This window comes from Nycticebus coucang, chromosome 13, assembly GCF_027406575.1.
Source record: "Nycticebus coucang isolate mNycCou1 chromosome 13, mNycCou1.pri, whole genome shotgun sequence".
NCBI classification, from domain to species: Eukaryota; Metazoa; Chordata; class Mammalia; order Primates; family Lorisidae; genus Nycticebus; species Nycticebus coucang.
The window spans coordinates 74,607,692-74,630,326 of record NC_069792.1 but is presented as its reverse complement, the minus strand read 5'-3'; the positions used below and the strand labels follow the sequence as shown (position 1 = coordinate 74,630,326).

General features: G+C 33.9%; 1 protein-coding gene across 3 annotated transcripts in view; it reads left to right on the top strand.

Annotated features, from left to right (window-relative positions):
* Positions 1–22,635, top strand: part of CSMD3 (CUB and Sushi multiple domains 3) — a 1,164,849-nt gene that overhangs the window by 886,490 nt on the left and 255,724 nt on the right. For all 3 annotated transcript variants that reach the window (XM_053559351.1, XM_053559349.1, XM_053559348.1), the window contains 3 exons: positions 4,787–4,925; positions 7,368–7,555; positions 18,283–18,477. In XM_053559351.1, the coding sequence (XP_053415326.1) occupies positions 4,787–4,925; positions 7,368–7,555; positions 18,283–18,477 (522 nt within the window). The remainder of the gene's footprint in view (positions 1–4,786; positions 4,926–7,367; positions 7,556–18,282; positions 18,478–22,635) is intronic.

Sequence of the window (22,635 nt, the reverse complement as noted above, 5' to 3'; positions counted from 1 at the left end):
GTGATAAGCTCATAGCTTGAGCCAGTTCAGATTTGGCCATATTTCCCTTTACCTGTTTTTTCCTATTTACATCTATGTTGTTCTCCATGCACTATTGCAAGACTCTAAATTAACAGATGTCAAATAATTTACATTTAGTGTATTCATAAAAGCAGGAAAAAAATTAAGAACTTTTTCTTTTTTTGCAGTTTTGGCCGAGGTTGGGTTTGAACCCACCACCTCGGGCCTATGGGGACAGCGCCTGCTCCTTTGAGCCACAGGCACCACCCTAAGAACTTTTTCAAAGAAAAAGAGATTGAAAGGTTTCATGTATATTTCAAAAATTTCACATTATAGTACTCAGTTAACGTGAAAAATTCCAATAAAACTAAAACTGCACATTGTAATTAACTGAAATTTGTCTGTATATCTCACAAAGAGAATCTCTATGCAGAGAGGAAATGATAATGGTCGAACTTTTTGCTCTACTGTTATTCTTAGACCTGGTTAAAAGGCGTTGCTTATTAGAATTATCAGAAAGACTTTATCATGTCCAATGGTTTTATGTAGAATCTTAAAATATTAAACAGATTACTGAAATTCTAGAAAACACTAAAATCCAAAATGCAAATGATTTAAGAGTTGTGAGATAAGCTGATATAAAATTCCATTTATAAACAAAAATATGCTTTAGCTAGCAAATCCCATGCTAGAAAACAAACAAACAAAAAAGCTGAGCAGTAAATATCACTATATTGAGCAGTTGTAGAGTTTTTATTTGGATTATGGTTCTGTGTATTATTTGGTAGGAAAAGATAGCTTGAGGAAAAGATATAAGAGCTTCTCTGAGGAAGAAAATAACCTAAAAAAGAAGTCTGAAAAATTGCTAAGACTGCAGAATGCTTGACCTTTGAAACTGATAAGAAAGAACTCGATGATTGGAACTACTACACCAAAGATTAAACCCTGAACTTTTTAGAAACTCTGTAAGTCTATGTCTCAGACCCCAGAGCATAAGGCATTTGCTTGCATGTGGAAGTAGTCAGCCTTATAGCACATACCACACGGAAGAGCCTCATCTTTAACAGAGTTAATAGAATTCATTCCAACAAAATTGACAGTGTGAAGATTACTTTGACATTGCCAGAGGGAAAATAGCAGCACTCACCATGAAGGTAAATAAGAAAGACATTAATGTGGGTGGGCTTTTGAGAAAGACAATTGGCACGAATAAAATTGAATTGGGAAAAAAATAAGAACCTTGTAAAATAGTTATAAATAGTTGATGCCCATCTAACTGCCTCACAAGAAACTACACTGAGAACAAACAATTAATGTCAGAATTCTATGGAAATGAACTGAATATTTAATTCATAAATCTCTGACATATATTTTGAATGCTTTATGACTAGATGCATAAAATAAAAATGCTGTCCTAAATGCTATGTAAAGCTGAGTATGTTTAAAAGACAATTTTCTTTACTCGTTGAGTGTTTAGGATTAAACAAATGTCAGGTAACATCTCCACTTGTGTCACTAGCTCTCATTGATTTTTAAAATCAACTGCAGCATTGAAATATATTAGGAAAACATTGATAAATGATTTAATGGTAAAATTAAAAGTGTAATCATGGACAGTAACAAGTAAAATAAAAATATAGGCAATGAATTTTCCTATATGTTTTGTGATAATGGATATACATATATAATGTACCTATGTATGCATACATTTATATAAATTTCTTTTTTTTTTTTAGACAGAGTTTCACTATGTAGCCCTAGGTAGAGTGCGATGACATCACAGCTCACAGCAACCTCATACTATTGGGCTTAAGGGATTCTCTTGCCTCAGCCTCCCAAGTAGCTGGCACTACAGGCACCTGCCACAATGCCTGGCTATTTTTTGTTGCACTTGTCATTGTCGTTTAGCTGGCCTGGGTCAGGTTCGAACCTGCCAGCCTCAGGGTATGTGGCTGGTGCTGTAATCATGATGCTATGGGCATCGAGCCCATTTATATAAAATTTCTATAAATAATTTCTATATGTATCAAGCCCATTCATATAAAAAGGTCCAGTAGAAAATAAGGAAAATTAAACAAAATTACCCCCAAACTCCTAAAGTATACATAATCCATAATTCAGGTGCTCCTTAGCACCTGAAAAAAAAATCACAAAGAATATTTGGCTGACATTCCAGCATTTTAAGCAGCCTATGTCCATACGTACATACAGGCATAGCTCATTTTATTGCACTTTTCTTTATGGCACCTCACAGATATTACGTTTTTTAACATTTAAAAGTTATGAGAAGCCTGCACCGAGCAAATCTTTGGCACCATTATTCTAACAGCATGTGTTCATTTCATGTCTCTGTGTCACATTTTGGTAATTCTCATAATATTTAAAATTTTTTCATTTTTGTTAAATCCATTGTAATGATCTGTGTGATCAGTTATCCTTAATGTTTGGGGGCGCCATGAAATGTATCCATGGTATTTCCTTACAGTAAGATGTTTTCAGTTGAAAAAAATAGTCCTTAGAGAACTTTGTTTTATTTTTAAGATAAAAGACACTTGAGGATGTCTATAGATGAAGAGAAAAGCCAGAAGAGAGTAAGAAAAATAACTCATTGAAGAAGGGTTTTGGAGAAGGAAGAGAGATTATGTGATCAGGTTGGAGGTGTTATCTTTGTTGTCAGGAAAACTCTTTATCCTTGGATTGTAGAGAGTAGTATTCAGGAGGCATGTAAGTTTGGAGAGGGAAGATAACAGAACATTGAGATAATTATGTCCAGTCATGTGCTAAGACATCACAGAAATATAGAGGTGATAGGAAAGCAGCAATGAATAAATTATCTCTGCGCAGCTAGATATTTTCAGTGTAGTCGGTCATCTTCTGAGAGTGACTGAGGCACTGAGATGAGTAGCAGAGGGGCCATGAAGGAATGCAATAAAGAGCATCTATAATTTAGGGGCGGCGCCTGTGGCTCAAAGGGGTAGGGCGCCAGCCCCATATGCCGGAGATGGTGGGTTCAAACCCAGCCCTGACCAAAAACTGCAAAATAAAAAATAAATAAATAAATAAGAACATCTATAATTTAAATGGCAAAAATTACCAAATTACAAGGATGAATTTTGCATTTCTAGACTCAGGCAAAGAACAGAGATGCTGGAACTTTGCCAGAACCAAAATTCTCTTCCTTCTAAAACCAGTTTTCTATTCAAAAGAATCTATATGCCTTATAGTTGAATGAGAATATTTATCTCAAAATCTGAAATTTAAAAACTCAGATAAAGGAAGAATGCTGATGTGACGGTTATGTTTAGGAAATGTCCCGAGAATGTAAGAGTCCCAATTCATACATATGTGTGTCTATTTATATTCTGTACTCTCATCCCACCACCAAGGACCATCACATCTTTCTTCGCTTACCTATTTTTTTGACGATACCAATTCTGTGTATATATGTTTTTGTTTATTTGTTTGTGGTTCATTGAGGCTATAAAGAATTAGGTTGCACTGTTTGCATTTGTTAGGTAAAGTCCCTCTTACCATTGTGTCCACCCCCAAGAGCTGTGCCATCCACGGTAATTCCCCATCCCTCTCCCTCCTATTCTCTCCCCACTCCCTGTTCACACTCCCCCCACCTTGAATTGAGTTTTTCTCATAGTTGGGTATGTATTAGATTATCTACTGGCTTCATATTAGAATTGAGGACATTGGATTCTTGCTTCTCCATTCTTGTAATACTAAGAATGTGTTCCAACTCTATCCAGGTTAATACAAAAGAGTCTCCATCTTTTCTAATGGCTGAATAGTATCCCATAGTACACACAAAACACAGCTTGTTAATCTATCCCCTGCGTTGGTGGACATTTAAATCGTTTCCACATTTTGACAGTTGTAAATTGAGCTGCAATAAACAGTCTAGTGCAAATGACCTTGTGATAAAATGATTTTTTTTTCTAGGTATATGCCCTGTAATGGGATTGCAGGATCAAATGGGAGGTCTAATTTGAGTTCTTTGAGGAAAAATATAATTTTTTGATCATAAGCTATTTTAACAAACTTCAAAATAATCCCCTAAAGAATCTATTCTCTGAATTTATTATTATTATTATTATTATTCTCAGAATTTAACCAAAAAATTTTTGAGCTTCTCCATTAAAGTATTACAGAAACCTTTGGGGCTGCAATAAAAAACTGTAGTGACTGCTTATTTTCATCAAAAAGACAACTAACATTTAGGAATATCCTAACATTCCATATAGACATGTGCTGTTGTAAAGAGTTTTAGATTATCAGATAAATACCAATTTTCACTCTTTAACTATTATCAAAATCTCTTCCTATGCATAAAAGGTGTCAGGGAAGATGAAAATGAGCCAAATATTTCATACCCTACTGTTCCATTTACTATTAGAGGTTTCATTTTGATTTCTTTTACTTCTAATTTTTAATTTTCAAATAATTTGTAGTAACTATAGGAAAAACATTTTACCAGTATTCCAACTGCTTATCTTTTACATGAACCAAAACAGTAATAGAAAAAGAGAGACATACGTATGCATTTTTTTTTTTTGTCTCTTAAAGCCAGGAAAGTAGCTAAATTCAGTGTCTCCACTTACGTCTTCAAGTATTCAGTATTTAATGGTCTTTCTTAAAGCAAGCGTCCCATATGCCAATGTACAAGTCAGATCTGCACAAATCCTAATAAACACCTTTAAAGAAATTTTTTCACAAATATTGGCAGCTAATAAATTTTATTAACCACTTAAGAGGTTTTGTCTGTTTGTTTAAATTAAAGCACCCTGTGGAGGCAATTTAACTGGATCCTCAGGCTTTATTCTCTCACCCAACTTCCCTCATCCATATCCACACAGTAGGGACTGTGACTGGACTGTCACCGTCAATGCAGACTATGTTATCTCCTTGGCTTTTATCAGGTGAGTTCTTGTACATTTCCACAGTAAAAAAATCTTTTTTTGTTATTTTGTTTTAGCATTTGAGGATGGGAATAATATAGGTACTATATTATTAGGTATTATAATATAGGTACTAGACAAATTTTTATTCTTGTATATAGCATTTTTATTATTTGTTCCAAAAGTAATACTTCGCAAATAACAAAGCCTTTCAGAATGGTATAACAGTTCTGAAGGGTAGTAGATGAGTATCTTCATCAGATTCCATTGTTTTACCAACTGTCATGAAGTTTTATCTCTTTATAATTTTTCCTTCTTCCTGTACTTCACATCATTACCTCCAAAAACAGTTTTCCCTAAGCTTCAAGATTAAAAGGTCAATACTGCAAGTTCATTTTTGGCTTTACGTGCACCATCCAAAACCTTTTCGAAATATCTACAAATCTGTATGTATATAGCACTGTAGGGCTTGGGAAGACACATATTCCTCATTACTTTCCTTTCTGCTGGTCTCATTAAGTCAAGTTGAACAAAAAAAAGTTTGATGGGTCATTTCTATGTGATTTATCAGCAGAACTTATCTCATGATAGATCTTTACATGAGGGCATTCCAAAATTTATATCTGTTTAGCAGTGTAAATTTCAGGGCTGGAACCCAAGTCATGGGGGAGGCAGCCTGTGTTGGGAAAGAGTGCAGCTGGGTTTGAGCTCTCACTCTGCCCCTGTTATCTGTGTTAACTTGCCTACATTATTTACTTGAATGAGCCTCTATTTCCTCACAAGGAACTAATAACTAATATCACAAAACCTGGTTTCTTTCCTGTAAGATTTCAACAGGAATATCAGGTAAATAGTCACTCAAAGTTTCCTAACTAGAAAAGTTCCTAAACTTCACTGTCTAAGACTGATGTAATCAGTACATTGACCCTAGTAACATAATCTCTCCTGAAACCAGTGTCTTAACGTGGCTTGGTACTTATGTAAAATACTAACCTTAAATATATAATACTTTCTAACATATTGAAGGAAGGCTTTTTTTAAAGTAAAGATAATTTGAACTCACAAAAATTTGGCGAAAGTGTGAATATGTTTTTTTCTATAATTTGTAGTGATACATTGCCAATTGAAAATACCAAAGCAACAAAAATGATAACGATAGTTCTTTGCCAGGATTCTGTTAGAGGACAAATTCCTGAGATACATACCTATATTATTCCCATGTTCAAAGTTGAGGAAACCTTAGTTTCCTCAACTAAGAAATATCGTGACATTAGAAATATCGTGATACCTACGTAATACAGGCCTTATTTTACTTATAAAATTATTTTAGTTAATAAAGGGGATAGAAGGCTGTATTACATGAAAGGCATAACCTAAATATGATTTCTCGCTCTACATTTGTTATGTGACCTTAGGGAGACCACTGATTTTTCAGGGTTTAATCTACTCATTGGTAAAATGAAAGTCATAATCTCCTCTTTACACCACAGGATTATTGGCAAAACCTTGTATATGAAAAGTCTGGGAACATCTGCACTACCCTTGCCTTTTTTTTTTTACCACCATATATGTACAAGTAAACTAAATATCTGGACCCTGCACATATACACGTTAAGGATGAGAATCTAATTCTGTAGATTTAGATTCTAGGATGATCATTTGCTCATTATGGGGGCAATTCTTATACCTTTGAAAGTTAAGGCTTGTTTATTATGCAAATCTTGGAGTATTTTAAAAAATCGATTTGAGTCATTTACATGCTAAAATGTCCTTTTTCTCACATTATCTAATTTTGGCAATGTATTGGTTTAATTTCTCCTACATTAGGTTCTAAAAAAGAAAATATATTTATTTTCAAGAAAAAAATGCTCACTGCAATGTGCAGTGCTTCATTTGGGTAATTTAAATGCAAATTATGTATTTCAACTTTTGTTTAAATCTGATACCTAGAGTTGAATTTTAAAACAAAAATGCTCATAAATTTTGAAGTTCAAGGCAAATAGTACCATAGATATAGGAGAAAAGTTTACATTTTCATGATGCAAAATGTATGCATGAAAATTTTTTTAAATAGATACTATTCTCCATGATTTACTGATATAAAGTAACTTATATAAGGATATGTAGCTAACAAGGACAGAAACCAAGCTTGAACTCACATCATCTAACTCCAAATCCTATGCCCTTTCACCTTACGATCACTTTTATTTCCTCTAAATACAATGTCAATGTGAAAATATCAATATACCTTTTCTAATTTTCCACTGCTTATTTGATATTCATACACAATGTCTTGCTACTAGGCAATTTTTCACATTATCTTATTTTGACAGAATCTGTTGTTATTTTTAAATGCTGAATTAATATATCATGATATGTTTATTACAGTTGTTATAGTTAATAACCTAGTAATAATCATTCTACTTCTCTGTTTTATTTTTAATTTCTTTTTTCTTCTTTTAGTTTTAGCATAGAACCAAACTATGACTTCCTCTATATCTATGATGGACCAGACAGCAATAGCCCATTGATTGGAAGTTTTCAAGACAGCAAGTTACCAGAAAGAATAGAAAGCAGCTCCAATACCATGCATTTGGCTTTTCGGAGTGATGGATCTGTGAGTTACACTGGATTTCATTTAGAATACAAAGGTAAATACAAACATTCGATGTCAGCATCATGATTTAAACTATGAGTATTTTACATGGAAAATAATTTTGTATTGGCAATTGTTAGTGGTTGGTTTTATGCACATTTTAAAATGCAGACTATGTACAATTTATCTCATAAAAAGGTTCTTGCTGTAGACTTTTCCTGTGTGAGAAGGAAATTAGCATTTCTCTAATTGCTACCAAAGGAAATGTATCAGGCAAACAAATTAGCAATTAGTATACTGGAGGAGTTGGCTGGGGCCAGAAATATTAAAAAACAAAACAAAACAAAACCCCTCATGTAAGTTTCACCCAAGTATCTTTATTTCTAGACTACTCTCAGTGATAAGGATAACTAAGTATAAGATAATTATATTTCATAAAATGTCCACATATATTTAAATATGTCAATATTCAGAATAGGGCAAACAAAATATGAGTATAGTGATGATAGTGTTTCTGGACACATCTGCAAGTATTTAAATGGATTATATTAGAATGTATATGGATGTTTATAAATGTATTTTTCTAAAATACATAGTCAATGCCTATAATAGGAATAGATTTAAATTTTAGTGTTTCAAGTTTAAACTTATTTTCCATAAGTGAGTCTTTAAAGGACATACTGATAATTTACCATAAGATATCTCACTGAGTTCTGCAATACATACTTTAAATTTGTTACTTACCACCTTTTAAATGAAATATTTTTAGGCCAGGTGTGGTGGCCCGTGCCTGTAATCCTACCACTTTGGGAGGCCAAGGTGGGCTGGTCTCCTTAGCTCACGAGTTCAAGACCAGCCTGAACCAGAGAGAGACCTCATCTCTAAAAATAGCTGAGCGTTGCGGTGGGTACCTGTCGTCCTAGCTACTCAGGAGGCTAAACAAGAAAGTCACTTGAGCCTAAGAGTTTGCGGTTGCTGTGAGCTGTGATGCCACAGCACTCTACTGAGGGTGACAAAGTGAGACTCTGTTGCACAAAACTAAAAAAAGAAGTATTTTTATGTTAGTAACTGAAAATTATATAGAATAATTAAATTTCAAAATATTCATCACCCAACTTGGCAAATCTCAACATTATGCATATTTACTTCACTCTTTTGTTTTTATTTCAAGAAATCAAATATTATGTATAGAATTGAAACTCATTTTATAATTTTCATGACATAGAGGTTAGACTCTTCAGGTCTATTACAAAAGGTCATGATAAATTCCACAACACACAAAAATGAAGCTTCTTTTATGGAAAGGGACAATTCACAAGTCAACAGGATACAGACGCTTGGAGTTCTTGGATATCTCCATCATCACTTTAAAATGTATCCCAGAGTCAGGATATTGCTGGCTGTGGCCATGGCCTAGATTCCATTCCAAACAAAAGACTGAGGATTCCATGGATCTCCCATCTCAAAGGGCAAAGTAAGAAAGTGGAGAACACGCAGGCAGCTGGGCACAGACAGTGAGAATTTGGTGTGTCACCTGTGTATCGGATTTGCCTATGAATGCTACCTGCCGTGTAACAAAAGATACTGGGGATGTTTGGACACTGGGACTATGGCTTAGGAAGCCGAGGTCTTATACAGATTTGAACTTCGGCACACCACCACTCTCTTCACCTGGTATATGATTGCCTCGTCATATGCTAGGACCCAGCTGCAAACCACCATAATCAGCACCTAAGGTCATTTTCAAACATTCCAGCTCTTTTCACTACAGTACCCACCTAGTCTTGAATTTAATGCTTATCTTTTCCATTTGGGTATGCTTGTTCATATTTTTATATTTCCCATCATAAGCATATCTTTCATCTTATTTTCATACAAACTTTATATTTTCATCATATACATAGCCTTCTGAAAATTGCTTTTTCCCTTCTTAATTGTTTTGGAGATTTATCATTGTTAAAGACGTACAACTTTAGTTTATTAATTTCTTTAAGATATTACATCATTTGACTATACCACAGTTAATATATGAACTTTTCTACCAATAAACACATAGGTTCTTCCAGATCTTCACTATCAGGAAGGAATCGGGATGAATTGAACATGCTTTTACATATCCTCTTGAACATATCTGTGAGACCCTCTTGGGGACATCTGTCTCCTGGGAATGGGATTACTGGGTCAGAGGGTGTAAACATCTTCAATCTAACTTCATATTGCCAAATTATTCTCTAAAGAGGTTGTAGCAATCTATGTTCTTAGAATCAAATGATGGGAGTTTAAGAAACTCCACAGTTTTGAAAGAATATTGCCCTTATGAAATTGGAAAGTTGTTAACCTCATGTATGTTAAATGGCATCTAATCATTTTCATTGCCTTTTATCTAATTATTATTAAGTCACTCATCTTTCCTCTATATTGCATATTGAGGTTTCCTTTTTGTTAAGGAAATATTACTATCATTGCATATTTTTCTAATTGTTTTTCTGTTAATTTTTTTTATTTAGAAGGAATCCTTGGTGTATTTTAGATAGTAATCATCTATTATTTTTGTTATAGCAAATGTCTTACACTATCTTATTAAAATGATTTCACATTCTTTTGTGTTTCTTTTGCTGTACAAAGTTTTTAAAATCAATATCATTTAAATTTTGTTTTCTTATTGACTTGGGCTTTTTCTATCTTGTTTAAAATTTTTTTCCTTATTATTAGTTCTCATAAAGATATTTCCTAAATTTGCATCCAAAGCTTTAAAGCTTTACTTTTGCCCTTTCAGTCTTCAATCTCTCTGAAGTTTAATTTTGTGCAAGCCAGGACTCTAATTTTATTTTTCCATATAAATAATTGTCCCAGCATCATTTATGGACAGGTAATGCTAGCACTGACAAATATCAAGTTCTTGTATCTGTTTCTGAAGTTTCTCTTCTGTCCACTAGCATAATTTTTGATCTCTAGGCCAAGACTTCTCTGCACTTCACTACTATAGCTTTAAAATAATCTTGATGTCAAGTAGATCAACTATATCACTTTATTCTTCTTAAAAATCATTTTGTTAAAAAAAAATCATCCGGTCGACATTTGATCTTTTATTTTGATTTAAAATTAAACTTATTCTACCCATTGACTTTAACTGGGCCTGAATTAAATTTTATTTATTTACTTATTTATATCTTTAAGTTTTTTTCCTATGCGCACTCCCAGTTGCTCTAATAACCCCCTACACATACAATAAAATACAGGATTGTTGAGAGTAAGGACCTTCTCTGTTTATTGCCTACTACTGAATGCCTAGAATAATGTCTACACACAGTAATCATTCAATAATTATTTGTTAATTAATTAGTTTTGAGCTGATGAAAGATATTTTCTGTTTTTAAATCAAAGAGCATACTGAAACATAAAAAACACTATAGATATATCCCTATTCTGCAAATATAAGTGAGAACTTGGCTTAGGAATAGCTACTTATGTTTGTAAACTGGCATGCTTATAAATATCTGTTTAAAAAATAAAGAAATAAAGAAAGCTTTTAGCAAGTCTGTAGCTAAGTTCTATTGTCACTTACTAATCAATAAAATATTTCCAGAGATCACTGGGATAAAAGAAAACAGGAAGAGTATCTCCTTACCATACTACTGGTAGATGGTTCTCATGCATACTTGACTTGACCTTACAATCTTTTTCACACATGTCATTCAAGGTGGCCATTACTAGGGTCAAATAATTAAGCACTTGAGATTAAAACCTTTTTGCCATTTTCTTAGCTAAATATATTTCATTCTTATTCCCCAGCTTGATACATTTCCATGTTCCATTATTTTCCGAAAATGTAACATTTATGCTTTCATAGAAGGTCTGCAAATACAAATTTTTTAAAAGATATTATTATTTAGTATGCATATACTCCGTTTTAGATGCAGTGATTATCTCTTTATAATGCATTATCCCTATCCTTCCTAAGACTAAGAACAATTACAAATTCATCAACAATATTATACTAACATTATAGGTATTGCTATCCATATTATACAGATGATGAAACTGAGAATCACATTTTCGAAATCAGTTCCATAAGACTTCACAAATTATTATTACTACTAAGAGTAAAGACAAAGAAAATATATAAGAGTATAAGCAGAGAGAAACACATAATCATCCCATCAACTACATCCTTCGCCCCGACTCGCCATTCTCAGTCACTACTCCAGCGCCCACTTACACACATGAGTTTTTTTTTTTTTTTTTTATACCCCAGATAGTACTTCTTAGCAACGGTACTACCCAAATCCAACCTAATTATTTATCTAGACTAGTTCTCAAAATCTCTTGTTCTTGAGAAAAATCCATAGCTATTATGTTAAGACATTTATGTTCTACATTTACTAAGTTTCACATGTACCCTTGTAAGATGCACCACAGGTGCAATCCCACCAAACACCCTCTCTCAACCTATCCTCCCCCCTCACGCCCCTCCCTCTCCCTCTTCCCCATATTCTTAGGTTATAACTGGGTTATAGCTTTCATATGAAAGCCATAAATTAATTTCAGAGTAGGGATGAGTATATTGGATACTTTTCTTCCATTCTTGAGATACTTTACTAAGAAGAATATGTTCCAGCTCCATCCATGTAAACATGAAAGAGGTAAAGTCTCCATCTTTCGAAGCAGCAGATTTAAATGTATCTCCCTATATATTTAATTTGGAGACTATAAGGAGGCAAGAGACTCCTTTACCTGGTATCCATTCAATAGAGAAATCACTACTAGAACAGATAAAATTAATTACTTATAAAAATAATGCTAATAATTTATCTGCCTCACAATTTTTATTCAAAAACTAAAATCACCTTTCTATCTACTGCCTAGACCTTTATATAAGTATTCTACAGGTGTTTTTGACGTTTTCAGATTCATAATTTCTATGCCACATGTGTAAATAAACAGGGGTATGATTATTCATATAAAGCTATTCAACGATTGAAAGCCATATGTAAAAATAACAATGTGATAAAGGAATTTTCTCCAATTGAGGCTAGCAATATAAAGTACCGTAGAGACAATATTTTAAAATTTGTCAACCATGTTTCCCTTTCCTCAAAAAACTGCATGTTTGCTTTGCAGTTTCACTGAGATGATACTGAAACTTTAGAGAAAATGTTTAAAAAGGAAAGAGCAAATTTTTCAAAAGATGAATATTGGGAGAACAAACTTACAGAGATTAATCCTTTCAACTAGAAATTTAAATCCTTCCTTTACCCTCCAGGGACTTAGTTCAATTTCACAAAGGCCAGCTATGGAATGCTAGGCTGCTATTCTGCCGAAAAATTACATTGTGTTTTTCTGCTTCAGGGAAAGCTCAATGTAAGGATTTATTCTTAAAAATAAGCAAATCAAATGCTGCATCACTTAAGCCCCATTCTTTTTTTTTAACTTTAAAATTAATGAATTGTGTTAATTTCTTGAAATTATGAACTAGATCATAGTTGGGTTTTTAAAAAAAATGTACATTTTTAAGTATAGCTGAAGTTTCTTTAAAATTTTTTAATTTTAGTTTAAAATCAGAATACACATGATTAGGCTACATAGTTTGTTTTGCTTTTGTAAGGTAAACATCCAAGTTGTAGTTGTGTGATTCACCCATGCAATGTAGCCATTGGGTGGGAACTTAACCACTTCCCACCCTTCCACTTAAATTTCACCGAATTTTTTTCTCATATAAGCATATAGTTGTTAATATACTAGTTTCAATTTAGTACTGCGTACATGTGACACTTGTTTTTCCATTCTTTTAATACTGCACTTAGAATGAATAAAAAATACAAAGTTTCTATCTTTTTTTTTATGGCTAATAGTATTCTATGGTATACATATACCACAGTTTATTAATTCATTCATATGTTAAAAGGAGCTAGGATTGTTTCTACATCTTTGCAATTGTGAATTGTGCTGCAATAAACTTTTGAGTGCAAGTATCTTTATGGTAAAATGTCTTTTTTTCTTTGGGGTTGATACCTAGAAAGGTTTGGGATTGCAGGATCAAATAGTAGGTGTACTTCTAATTCTTTAAGGAATCTCCATGCTTGTTTCCATAGAGTCTGAACCAGTTTGCAGTCCCACCAATAGTGCAGGTGTATTCCCTCCTCTCCTGACCCACACCAGCATCTGTTGCTTTGGGACTTTGTGATGTGGGCCATTCTCACTGGGATCCAGTGATGTCTCAAAATGGTTTTAATTTGCATTTCTATGATGATTAGGGATGATGAACTTTTTTTCATATGTTTGTTGGCCTTTTGTGTGACCTAGTGAAAAAAGTTTATATTCATGTCTCTTGCCCAGTTTTTATTTTTTTTATTATTATTATTTTTTAGGAGACAGAGTCTTATTTTGTCCCCCTAGGTAGAGTACTATGACATCACAGCTCACAGCAACCTCCAGCTCTTGGGGGTAGGCAATTCTCTTGCCTCTGCCTCCTGAGTAGCTTAGACTACAGGCACCCACCACAACGCCCTGATATTTTTTGTTGCAATTTGGCTGGGCCAGGTTTGAAGCCGCCACCCTTGGTATGTGGGGCCAGCACCCTACTCACTGAGCCACAGGCACCGGCCCCTCTTGCCCAGTTTTTAATGGAGTTATTTGCTTTTTTTCTTGTTGATTTGCTGGAGTTCTTTGTAGAGTCTCATTATTAGCCCTTCGTTGTATTTGTAGCACGCAATATCTTCTCCCATTCTGAAGGCTGTCTCTTTGCTTTGTTGATTGTGCCCTTAGGAGTACAGAAACTTTTTAACTTGATTAGGTCTCATTTATTTATTTTTGTTTTTGTTTTGTGATTGCCAATAAGGTCTTTTTCATAAATTCTTTCCCTAGGCCAATATGATTGCGAGTTTTCTTCACACTTTTTTGTAGGGTTTTTATAGTTCCATGTCTTATATTAAATCTTTTAGCCATCATGAGTTAATTTTTATAAGTGGGTCCACTTTCAAACTTTTACTTGTGGCTAACAAATTTTTCCAGCACCATTTATTGAATAGGGGTTGTTTTCTCCAGCGTATTCTTTTTTTGTTTGTTTTGTCAAAGATGAGATGGCCATATGTGGCTGGCTTTCTCTCTAGTTTATGTATTCTTTTCTGTAGATCTATGTTTCTATATTTATGCAAATGCCATGCTGTTTGATCACTATGGACTTGTATAATCTGAAACCTAGTAATATGATGCTTCCAGATTTGTTCTTATTTCATAAAATTGTGTTGACACAATTCGTTTGTTTTGGTTTTGTTCTCTGGTTTTATACAAAACTAAAGCCCCATTCTTAGTGACCAAGTTTAGTAGTTACTCTTCCTGAAATGTGTTCTTTCATCTGGAAAGATGATATATTCCTTGGTTTGGGAAGTAATTTTTGTAGTGAAATCTAAGTACTTTGTGTCTGTGTATGAATGTATATGCATGTATATGTGTGGGTCTAGGAGAAGATCAAGTCACGTAGTCTTGGTTGAACTCAGGAATCATGTTTATCAGGCTTGCACACTTATGCATGCCTCCTCCCCTTAATGTCCCTTTCACCAGTCAGCTCCTTTTTCTCTCCTGATGCTCACTTTCAATGCCACTTTAGGAAGTTTCATGATCTCCCCCTCAGGCAACACCCATTACAATTATAAATAATTATTTAATATAATTCTTTTATTACTAGACCATAAAATCTATGAGGGTCAGAATATTTTCTGAATGTCTATTGCCATCTTTCTAGAATTAGTTGGGTAGTGAGCTCTTAAATATGTGCTCCAAGAAGGTAAAGGAAGTAAACCTTCTTTTCTCTGGTATTTTATTAAAATTATTTAAAACTTTGGTTCCACCATTTTCTCTTTAGATGAATTGGAAGAAATTATATGTGTGTATCATAGGGTGGAGGGAGACAGAAAGAGATTGAGAGAGAGAGTTTCTTAAAGCACAGATTTCTCATTATTTTGTATAGATGTTGAAGTACATTCAACTCTTAAAAACTATTAAAAATGGAACAAATATAATCTTACTGTTATAATGTATCATATGCTGATAAAATAATATGTTTATAGTAATAGAACACCAAGATATTGCTGACAAATTCCATTATTTCCAGGACTCATGTGCAGACATATACCCACTTCCTTACCTCTCATTAATACAAAATGAATTCTAAGGTAGGAAATCTTCACATTTGTTATCATGAATTTTTTCTGATAAATGGCCCTTATCGTATACATTTCTTTATTATTTCTTAAGTTATATATAATAATGACAAAATGAAAATAATCTCAAGGCATTACCCAGATCTGTTAAAAACAAAATATCTATTTTAGAAAATGGATAAATTAATCTTTAGATTTCTCTACACATTTTCAAAATGTTCTGTCAGTCTCTTTGTTCACTATCTTGGTACATAGAAAATAGTTTCTTTTTTGTGAATAGACTATTTTTTTCAATTTGTCTGTTATTGCTAACTTTTAAAATACTTGGCATAGATAATCTGCCCAAAATAAACATGTTTTGGATTTTTTTTTAAAGATTTTATTATTGTTTTATGATTGAGAGCCCTCTGAAGAAATATGGGAATTGACTAGAAGAAGTGTATTAAGCAAATGGTTCCTCATCTACTGGCTTCATATTAGTATTAAGTACATTGGATACTTGCTTTTCCATTTTTGGTATACTTTACTAGGGAGAATGCTCTTCAATTCCATCCAGGTTAATACAAAAGATGTAAAGTCTCCATCTTTTTATGGCTGAATAGTATTCCATGGTATATATATACAACAGTTTATTAATAAACTATACACCCAACATAAGAGAAAAACACAACTACATTCTGTCACAAACCAGTGCAGCAAAAGAGAGTGAAACAGAGTGGAATGGATGGGGAATGTGAATAATACAGTACAAAAGAAGACACGGAAACAAAGGATGGGATCGGTAGGGCTGATGGACCTGATGGTGGCAGCCAGCCCCAAAGGAGCAAATCAACTTTATTTTATAGTATCTGTACAGGGTTGTCCAGGGGGAAGTAGCATAGACAATATGGGGAAATAGCATAAACAAAAGACATAGTTTTGGTCTTACAGTACAGGAAAATGTAAATGACTTTCACAAAGATAAATCATCTTGTTGATGGTTTCTACTCAACTTCATTAACATATGACAAGAAACAAGAAGGGGAAGATCAGGAGGATCCCAGCATAGTTACAAAACAAAGGAAAATCTATGGGAATTCGTGATTACTTCTTAAATTTGTTAGCATATAAAAAAGAGAAAGAAGGGAGAGATCTCCAGGATCTCTATATAGTTAACTAGACAAAGAAAGGGCTACATGACTTCTGGCAGAGGAAGCATGAAGAAAGGAATATGGCTGTTTGGGGAATGGAGGAGAAGCAGTTGGGGGTTCATTCTATGAATGTTCCCCAGGCTGTGAGGGTCCTGCCAGTCTCACAGCCTGCTCTCCACAACATTCAAATAGTGGAAGAGGAAAGAGAGGAAGAGGGGTGACAAGCCCTCCCCTAATGGGCACAATGTAAGGGGTATATGGCACACCTCCAACTACAACTTGGACTTTTACCTAACAAATGCAAACAATGTAACCTAATTGTACCCCTCCTTTTTTTGAGACAAAAGTTTCACTTCATAGAGTGCTATGGCATCCTAGCTCACAGCAAACTCAAACTCTTGGCTCAGGCTTTCTCAGCCTCCCAAGTAGCTAGGACTACAGGTGCCCACCACAATGTCCAACTTTTTATTAGAGATGGGGGTCTCTGTCTAGCTCAGGCTGGTCTCAGCTTTCTGAGTTCAGGCAATCCATTTTCCTGGGCCTCCCAGAGTGCTAGGATTACAGATGTGAGCCACCATGCCCTGTCTATTTGTACCCTTATATGAATCTGAAATAAAATAAATAATTAAAAAAATTTTTAAAAGAAAGAAGAATGGTTGCAAGACAGATAAATAACTTTCCTCATACTCCCAAAGTAAACAGAGCTCAACAAAGGCAACAAAAATCACTTCTTGGTTCAGTCACCAAGAGCGACATAGATACACATTACCAGAGGGGAAGATCTTTTACATAAAAACTAGCATAACGGATCCTTCTTATTTATCCAAATTAATTTATTTAAATTACCTCTATGTGGATTATACCACATAATAATTTTTATATTTTGGTGAAGTCTAAGACCTATGTTTGACTATCTATCTATATGATTATTATTATATATGTGCATATGTGTGTCTGTGTATCAGACACTAATGTTTGTGAGATCTATGAAGAATTTTGATTTTTTACTAATCAATATAAATTAGCAAAATGTCAGATATGGTTAAGAGCTTTTATGTACTTAGTTCTCAAAGTCAGGAAGGATGCTGCCACATTTCCTTCTGGGTTAGACTTAGAAATAAACATAGCCTCAAGTTTGATGGAGAAAGCTCAGTTGTCCCTTGTTATCCCTGTGGGATTTGTTTCAGAACTTCTCATGGATACCAAAATCTAAGGATGCTCAAGTGTCCATTATAAAATGGTGATGTATTTGCACATACTCCCGTGTACTTTAAATCATCTCTAGATTGCTTATATATCTAATACAATGTAAATGCTAAATAGTTATTACATTGTCTTGTTTAAGGAATATGGCAAAAAACAAAAGTCTGTACATGTTCAGTAGAAATGAAGGGTTTTTAAAAATACTTTCTATTCATAATTGGTTGAATCGACAGGTGTGAAAATCTGGCTATATTTTAAAGCAATTAATATTATATTAACCTGTTTTACAGCAAAACTCCGAGAGTCCTGCTTTGATCCAGGCAATATAATGAATGGTACCAGACTTGGAATGGATTATAAGTTAGGCTCAACAGTCACCTATTACTGTGATGCTGGTTACGTTCTTCAAGGTTATTCAACACTCACCTGTATCATGGGAGATGATGGAAGACCTGGATGGAATAGAGCCCTACCAAGTTGTCATGGTAAGAAACAATTTTTTTTTTTTTTTTACTGAGTTTTCATTAGAAAAAAAAATCAAGAAATGCTTAAAGCCATTTCTATGTATTTTTTAAATCGACCATTCAACACATAAATCTATAAGTGTGGTATTGTCAATGCTGAGATTTTACCTAGGATTTTTTTAATTGAATTCAATAAAGAACTAGTTTCAGAAAAGTGCTTATAGTCCTGGGTGTCTGTAAAGCCATAGCCATGTTATAATAGGCAAGATCTCTGAGAGTAAGGTTATTGACTATTATGTTCATTTGTGTGCCCTCAGGCCTTAAAATATTAGGTACCCGGAAAATTTTGGCTGAGTGAATGAGGAACAAACATACTAATAATGGCATCTCAACATATATAGATAAATGCAACAACTTAAATATTATGAAGAATTACTAAGGAATCTTTATCTGAAAAAAGATACAGAAGAACGTATATTGCTCCTAAGAATTAGGTTGTATAGAAGAAGTAATACTACAGTTTTTTAAATCTTGTACTTGTGGTTGGAAGCAGTGACTCACACTTATAATCCTAGTACTCTGAGTAGCCAATTCAGGAGGATCACTTGAGGCTAGGAGTTCAAGACCAGCCTGAGTGCCAGGCATGGTGGCTCACGCCTGTAATCCGAGCACTCTGGGAGGCTGAGGTGGGTGGATTGCCTGAGCTCACAGGTTCAAGACCACCCTGAGCAAGAGCAAGACCCTGTCCCTAAAAATAGCTGGGTGTTATGGCAGGCACCTATAGTCCAAGATACTCAGGAGACTGAGGCAAGAGAATCACTTGAGCCCAAGAGTGAGGTTGCTGTGAGCTGTGATACCATGGTACTCTAGCAAGGGCGACAAAGTGAGACTCTGTCTCAAAACAACAACAGCAAAACAAACAAAAATAGACCAGCCTGAGTAAGAATGAGACCTCAATTTACAAAAATAGAAAAATTAGCTGGGTATGGTGGCCCATACCTGTAGTCACAGCCATTTAGGAAGCTGAGGCAAAAGGATCACTTAAGCCCAGAAGTTTGAGGTTGCAGTGAGCTAAGATGACATCACTGCACTCTAGCCTGGGAAACAGAGCAAGACCTTGTCTCAAAAAAAAAAATAAGAAGAAGAAAAAAAATTACATGCTTCCATATAAGAACAGAGATACAGAGGCAAAGAACATTTCAGGAAAGAGAGAAAAGGTGATATGACTGTGGAAGTTTACCATAGACTTCCTAGTTAGCTCAATTATCCTAATGCACTATACAAAATTAATGTAAAGATATATCATATAGAGAAGATTTTTCAAAGTGTGGCTCACCGCTAGTGAGTCACAAAATCAGTTCATTGGGTCAAGACCAGCATTTTTTATAGTAGACATAGAGTTTACTCAAATCAAATTAAATTGAAGGTGGTAAATAAAAAGAAGAGAAACTGTATTAATTAAAAGAACATAGTAAAAAATTATTTTGTGAAAATTTTTTCAATTATGTGTACACAAAGGTAAATAAAATACAAAACATATATATACGTGTATGTACACACAGACATTCAAATGTGTGTTTGTGTATGTTTGCATTGGGCCATAATATGAAGTGTATTTCTTACTTAGAATTTTAGTGAAAAAATACTTTTGGTTTCTGATAAATGTGGTAATTTTTTTTTTGGTATAGAATATATTCACTTGTTAGAATTATATATGCGTAATTTCTTACCTATAAAGGTCATGTAACCTCTCCAGGTTCATTTTATCTCATCTATAAAATGGAGATAATTGAAATTATTTCCTTAAAATATTATTATATGACATAAAGAAATTGCTAGCATCTGCTAATTAGTCCACTGATTAACAGAACAAACAGCTGGTTAATTCTTGACTAGAATTGATCTTAATTCTTCCAATCAGAAAAAAAGATTGAAGGCGTGGAAATTTTTAGGAAATTTAAGAAAAAGAGTGATTATTTGTCTTAGAATTTAGAGCCATATAAAAGAAAAATCTGTTCTTAGCCAGAAAAAGAACAGATTAAACTTAAGAAAGCACTTTTCAAAATGCATTGTCAATAATTATTTGGAAAGTAATAGAATAATAATATAGTAAACGGTAATATAGAAAATTTTATAGAGCCAAGTACAAAATAACCTGCTGATAGAGAAATATCAAATGATACAGAAAGTTTGTACATTAAAAGGATAAATGTGAATCACTAAGATAAATAATTAAAAGCTGGCTTTCAATGGCAGTTCAGAGAGTCAGGAGCACCAGAGTAGAGCATGCATTCACTAAGAATACACCTGCTGAAAATAATCCTTTTCCATTCCAATAATGTTTCTATGTTGCTAGGTCACAGAAATGGCAATTCCAGCATGCAATGTGCCATAAAATAAACAAATAAATCTTTCTGAACCAAAAATATTTTATAAGATGAACTATAGCCTCATTGTGTATATTTTTTTGTTTTTTGTTTTTGTTTTTGTTTATTGAGACAAAGTGTCACTATGTCCCCCTCGATAGAGTGCCATGGCATCGTACCTCACAGCAACCTCAAATTCCTGGGCTTAAGCAATTCTATTGCCTCAGCATCCCAAGTAGCTGTGACTACACCAGCACCCACCACAATGACCAGCCATTTTTTTGTTGCGTTTGTCATTGTTGTTTAGCTGGCCTGGGCTGAATTTGAACCTGCCAGCATGGGTGTATGTTGCCGGTGCCGTAACCACTATGCTACAGGCACCAAGCCCAGTGTGTATATTTTCATTTTGTTTTAATAGTTATATCTACAGAAAATTTAGGGCAGGGATGGGGAAACTTTTATGGTAGAAAGCCACATTAATTTAGCTATCATCAGATAAGGTCATATTCAAGAAAATTCAATTAGGTACACTTAAAAATATACATTATTTTGTGAAAATCTTACTCTTCTGTATTTAATAATTTCAAAACATGACAACAATTTGTTAATTTTAAAAGTAACTAACCCTAAAATGACTTTGCTATATCTGCATTTGACTGGAAAGTGTGTGAATATTTGGTTGCAGCATAAAGGTTCACAGTTTTGGTTGATTTTCTACATGGGTATCAGTCATTTGTCACCTTAAGGGCATCGTCTTGATTTGGATTAGGTGAGACAATGTAGATTAGCAGCAATAAGTGGTTGAAAGGCAAGAAAGCATTTTTCAGGCATGCCGCTGAATGTGTGAATATTCTACTATATTTTTCCATATTTCATTTGGATCTTTCTTAGCATCAAATAATGACTTAAAAATGTCACCTAGAGCTCAATTTCATCTATAGTTCTTTAAGTGCCTTGGTTATATCAACCAGGGGAGGCTAAAATGTCAGTGGGAGTGTGATGTCATGATTCTCAAAGTAAGAGTGAAGCATTTGTCGTATTTTCCAATTAACAGATCTATAACAGGTGCATATTCTTCAACTGAGTCACGGGTATCATCCTGCTTACCAATGACCTTTGCTAACTAGGGAAAATGTTCACCCCCAATTTTTCTTTTGAAGAGTGTTTTGATAAAAGATAGCTTTTTTCCAAAATGCTTGAATTTTATGCCATATTTCATATATAGACTAAGTTTTACCTTGCAAAAAATAACTCAAGTAATTTTGATTTGACATATTGCACAGAAATACTTCATTCCCATAGATGACTGACATCTTCTTTCAATAGTTCACGTTAATGATTCTGCTCATGAAAAGTAACTATCTGTTCTTGCAGAGATAAAAATTTGGACAAAACACTTTAAAATGACATGGCAAATAATGCTGAATACCTCGTACTTCAGTTTTAGATGTTATGAAATTGATCATGCTGTGTTGCATTTGCTCAAATATAGTTATAATAATTAAGTAACACTTAAAATAGTGTTAGCACAACACAGGAAGCTGGCTGATGCAAGATACAATGAAAAGAAACTAGAGCATCTGTATCTATTAATTTTTTTTATCTGTTCAATGCACCATCATATTTTCCTATCATGGAAGGTACCAAATTCAGCCCAACTTCATGACAATTATGTTAAAGTTGTTGAAGATATCTATTACCTATTTTCTTCATAGCAAAGAAAATCTTCTAATGACCTGGTAAAGTATAAAAACCTGTCCTGATTGAGTAATATCTGTTTATTCATCCAAAGCAATTGAATGATATATAGTTT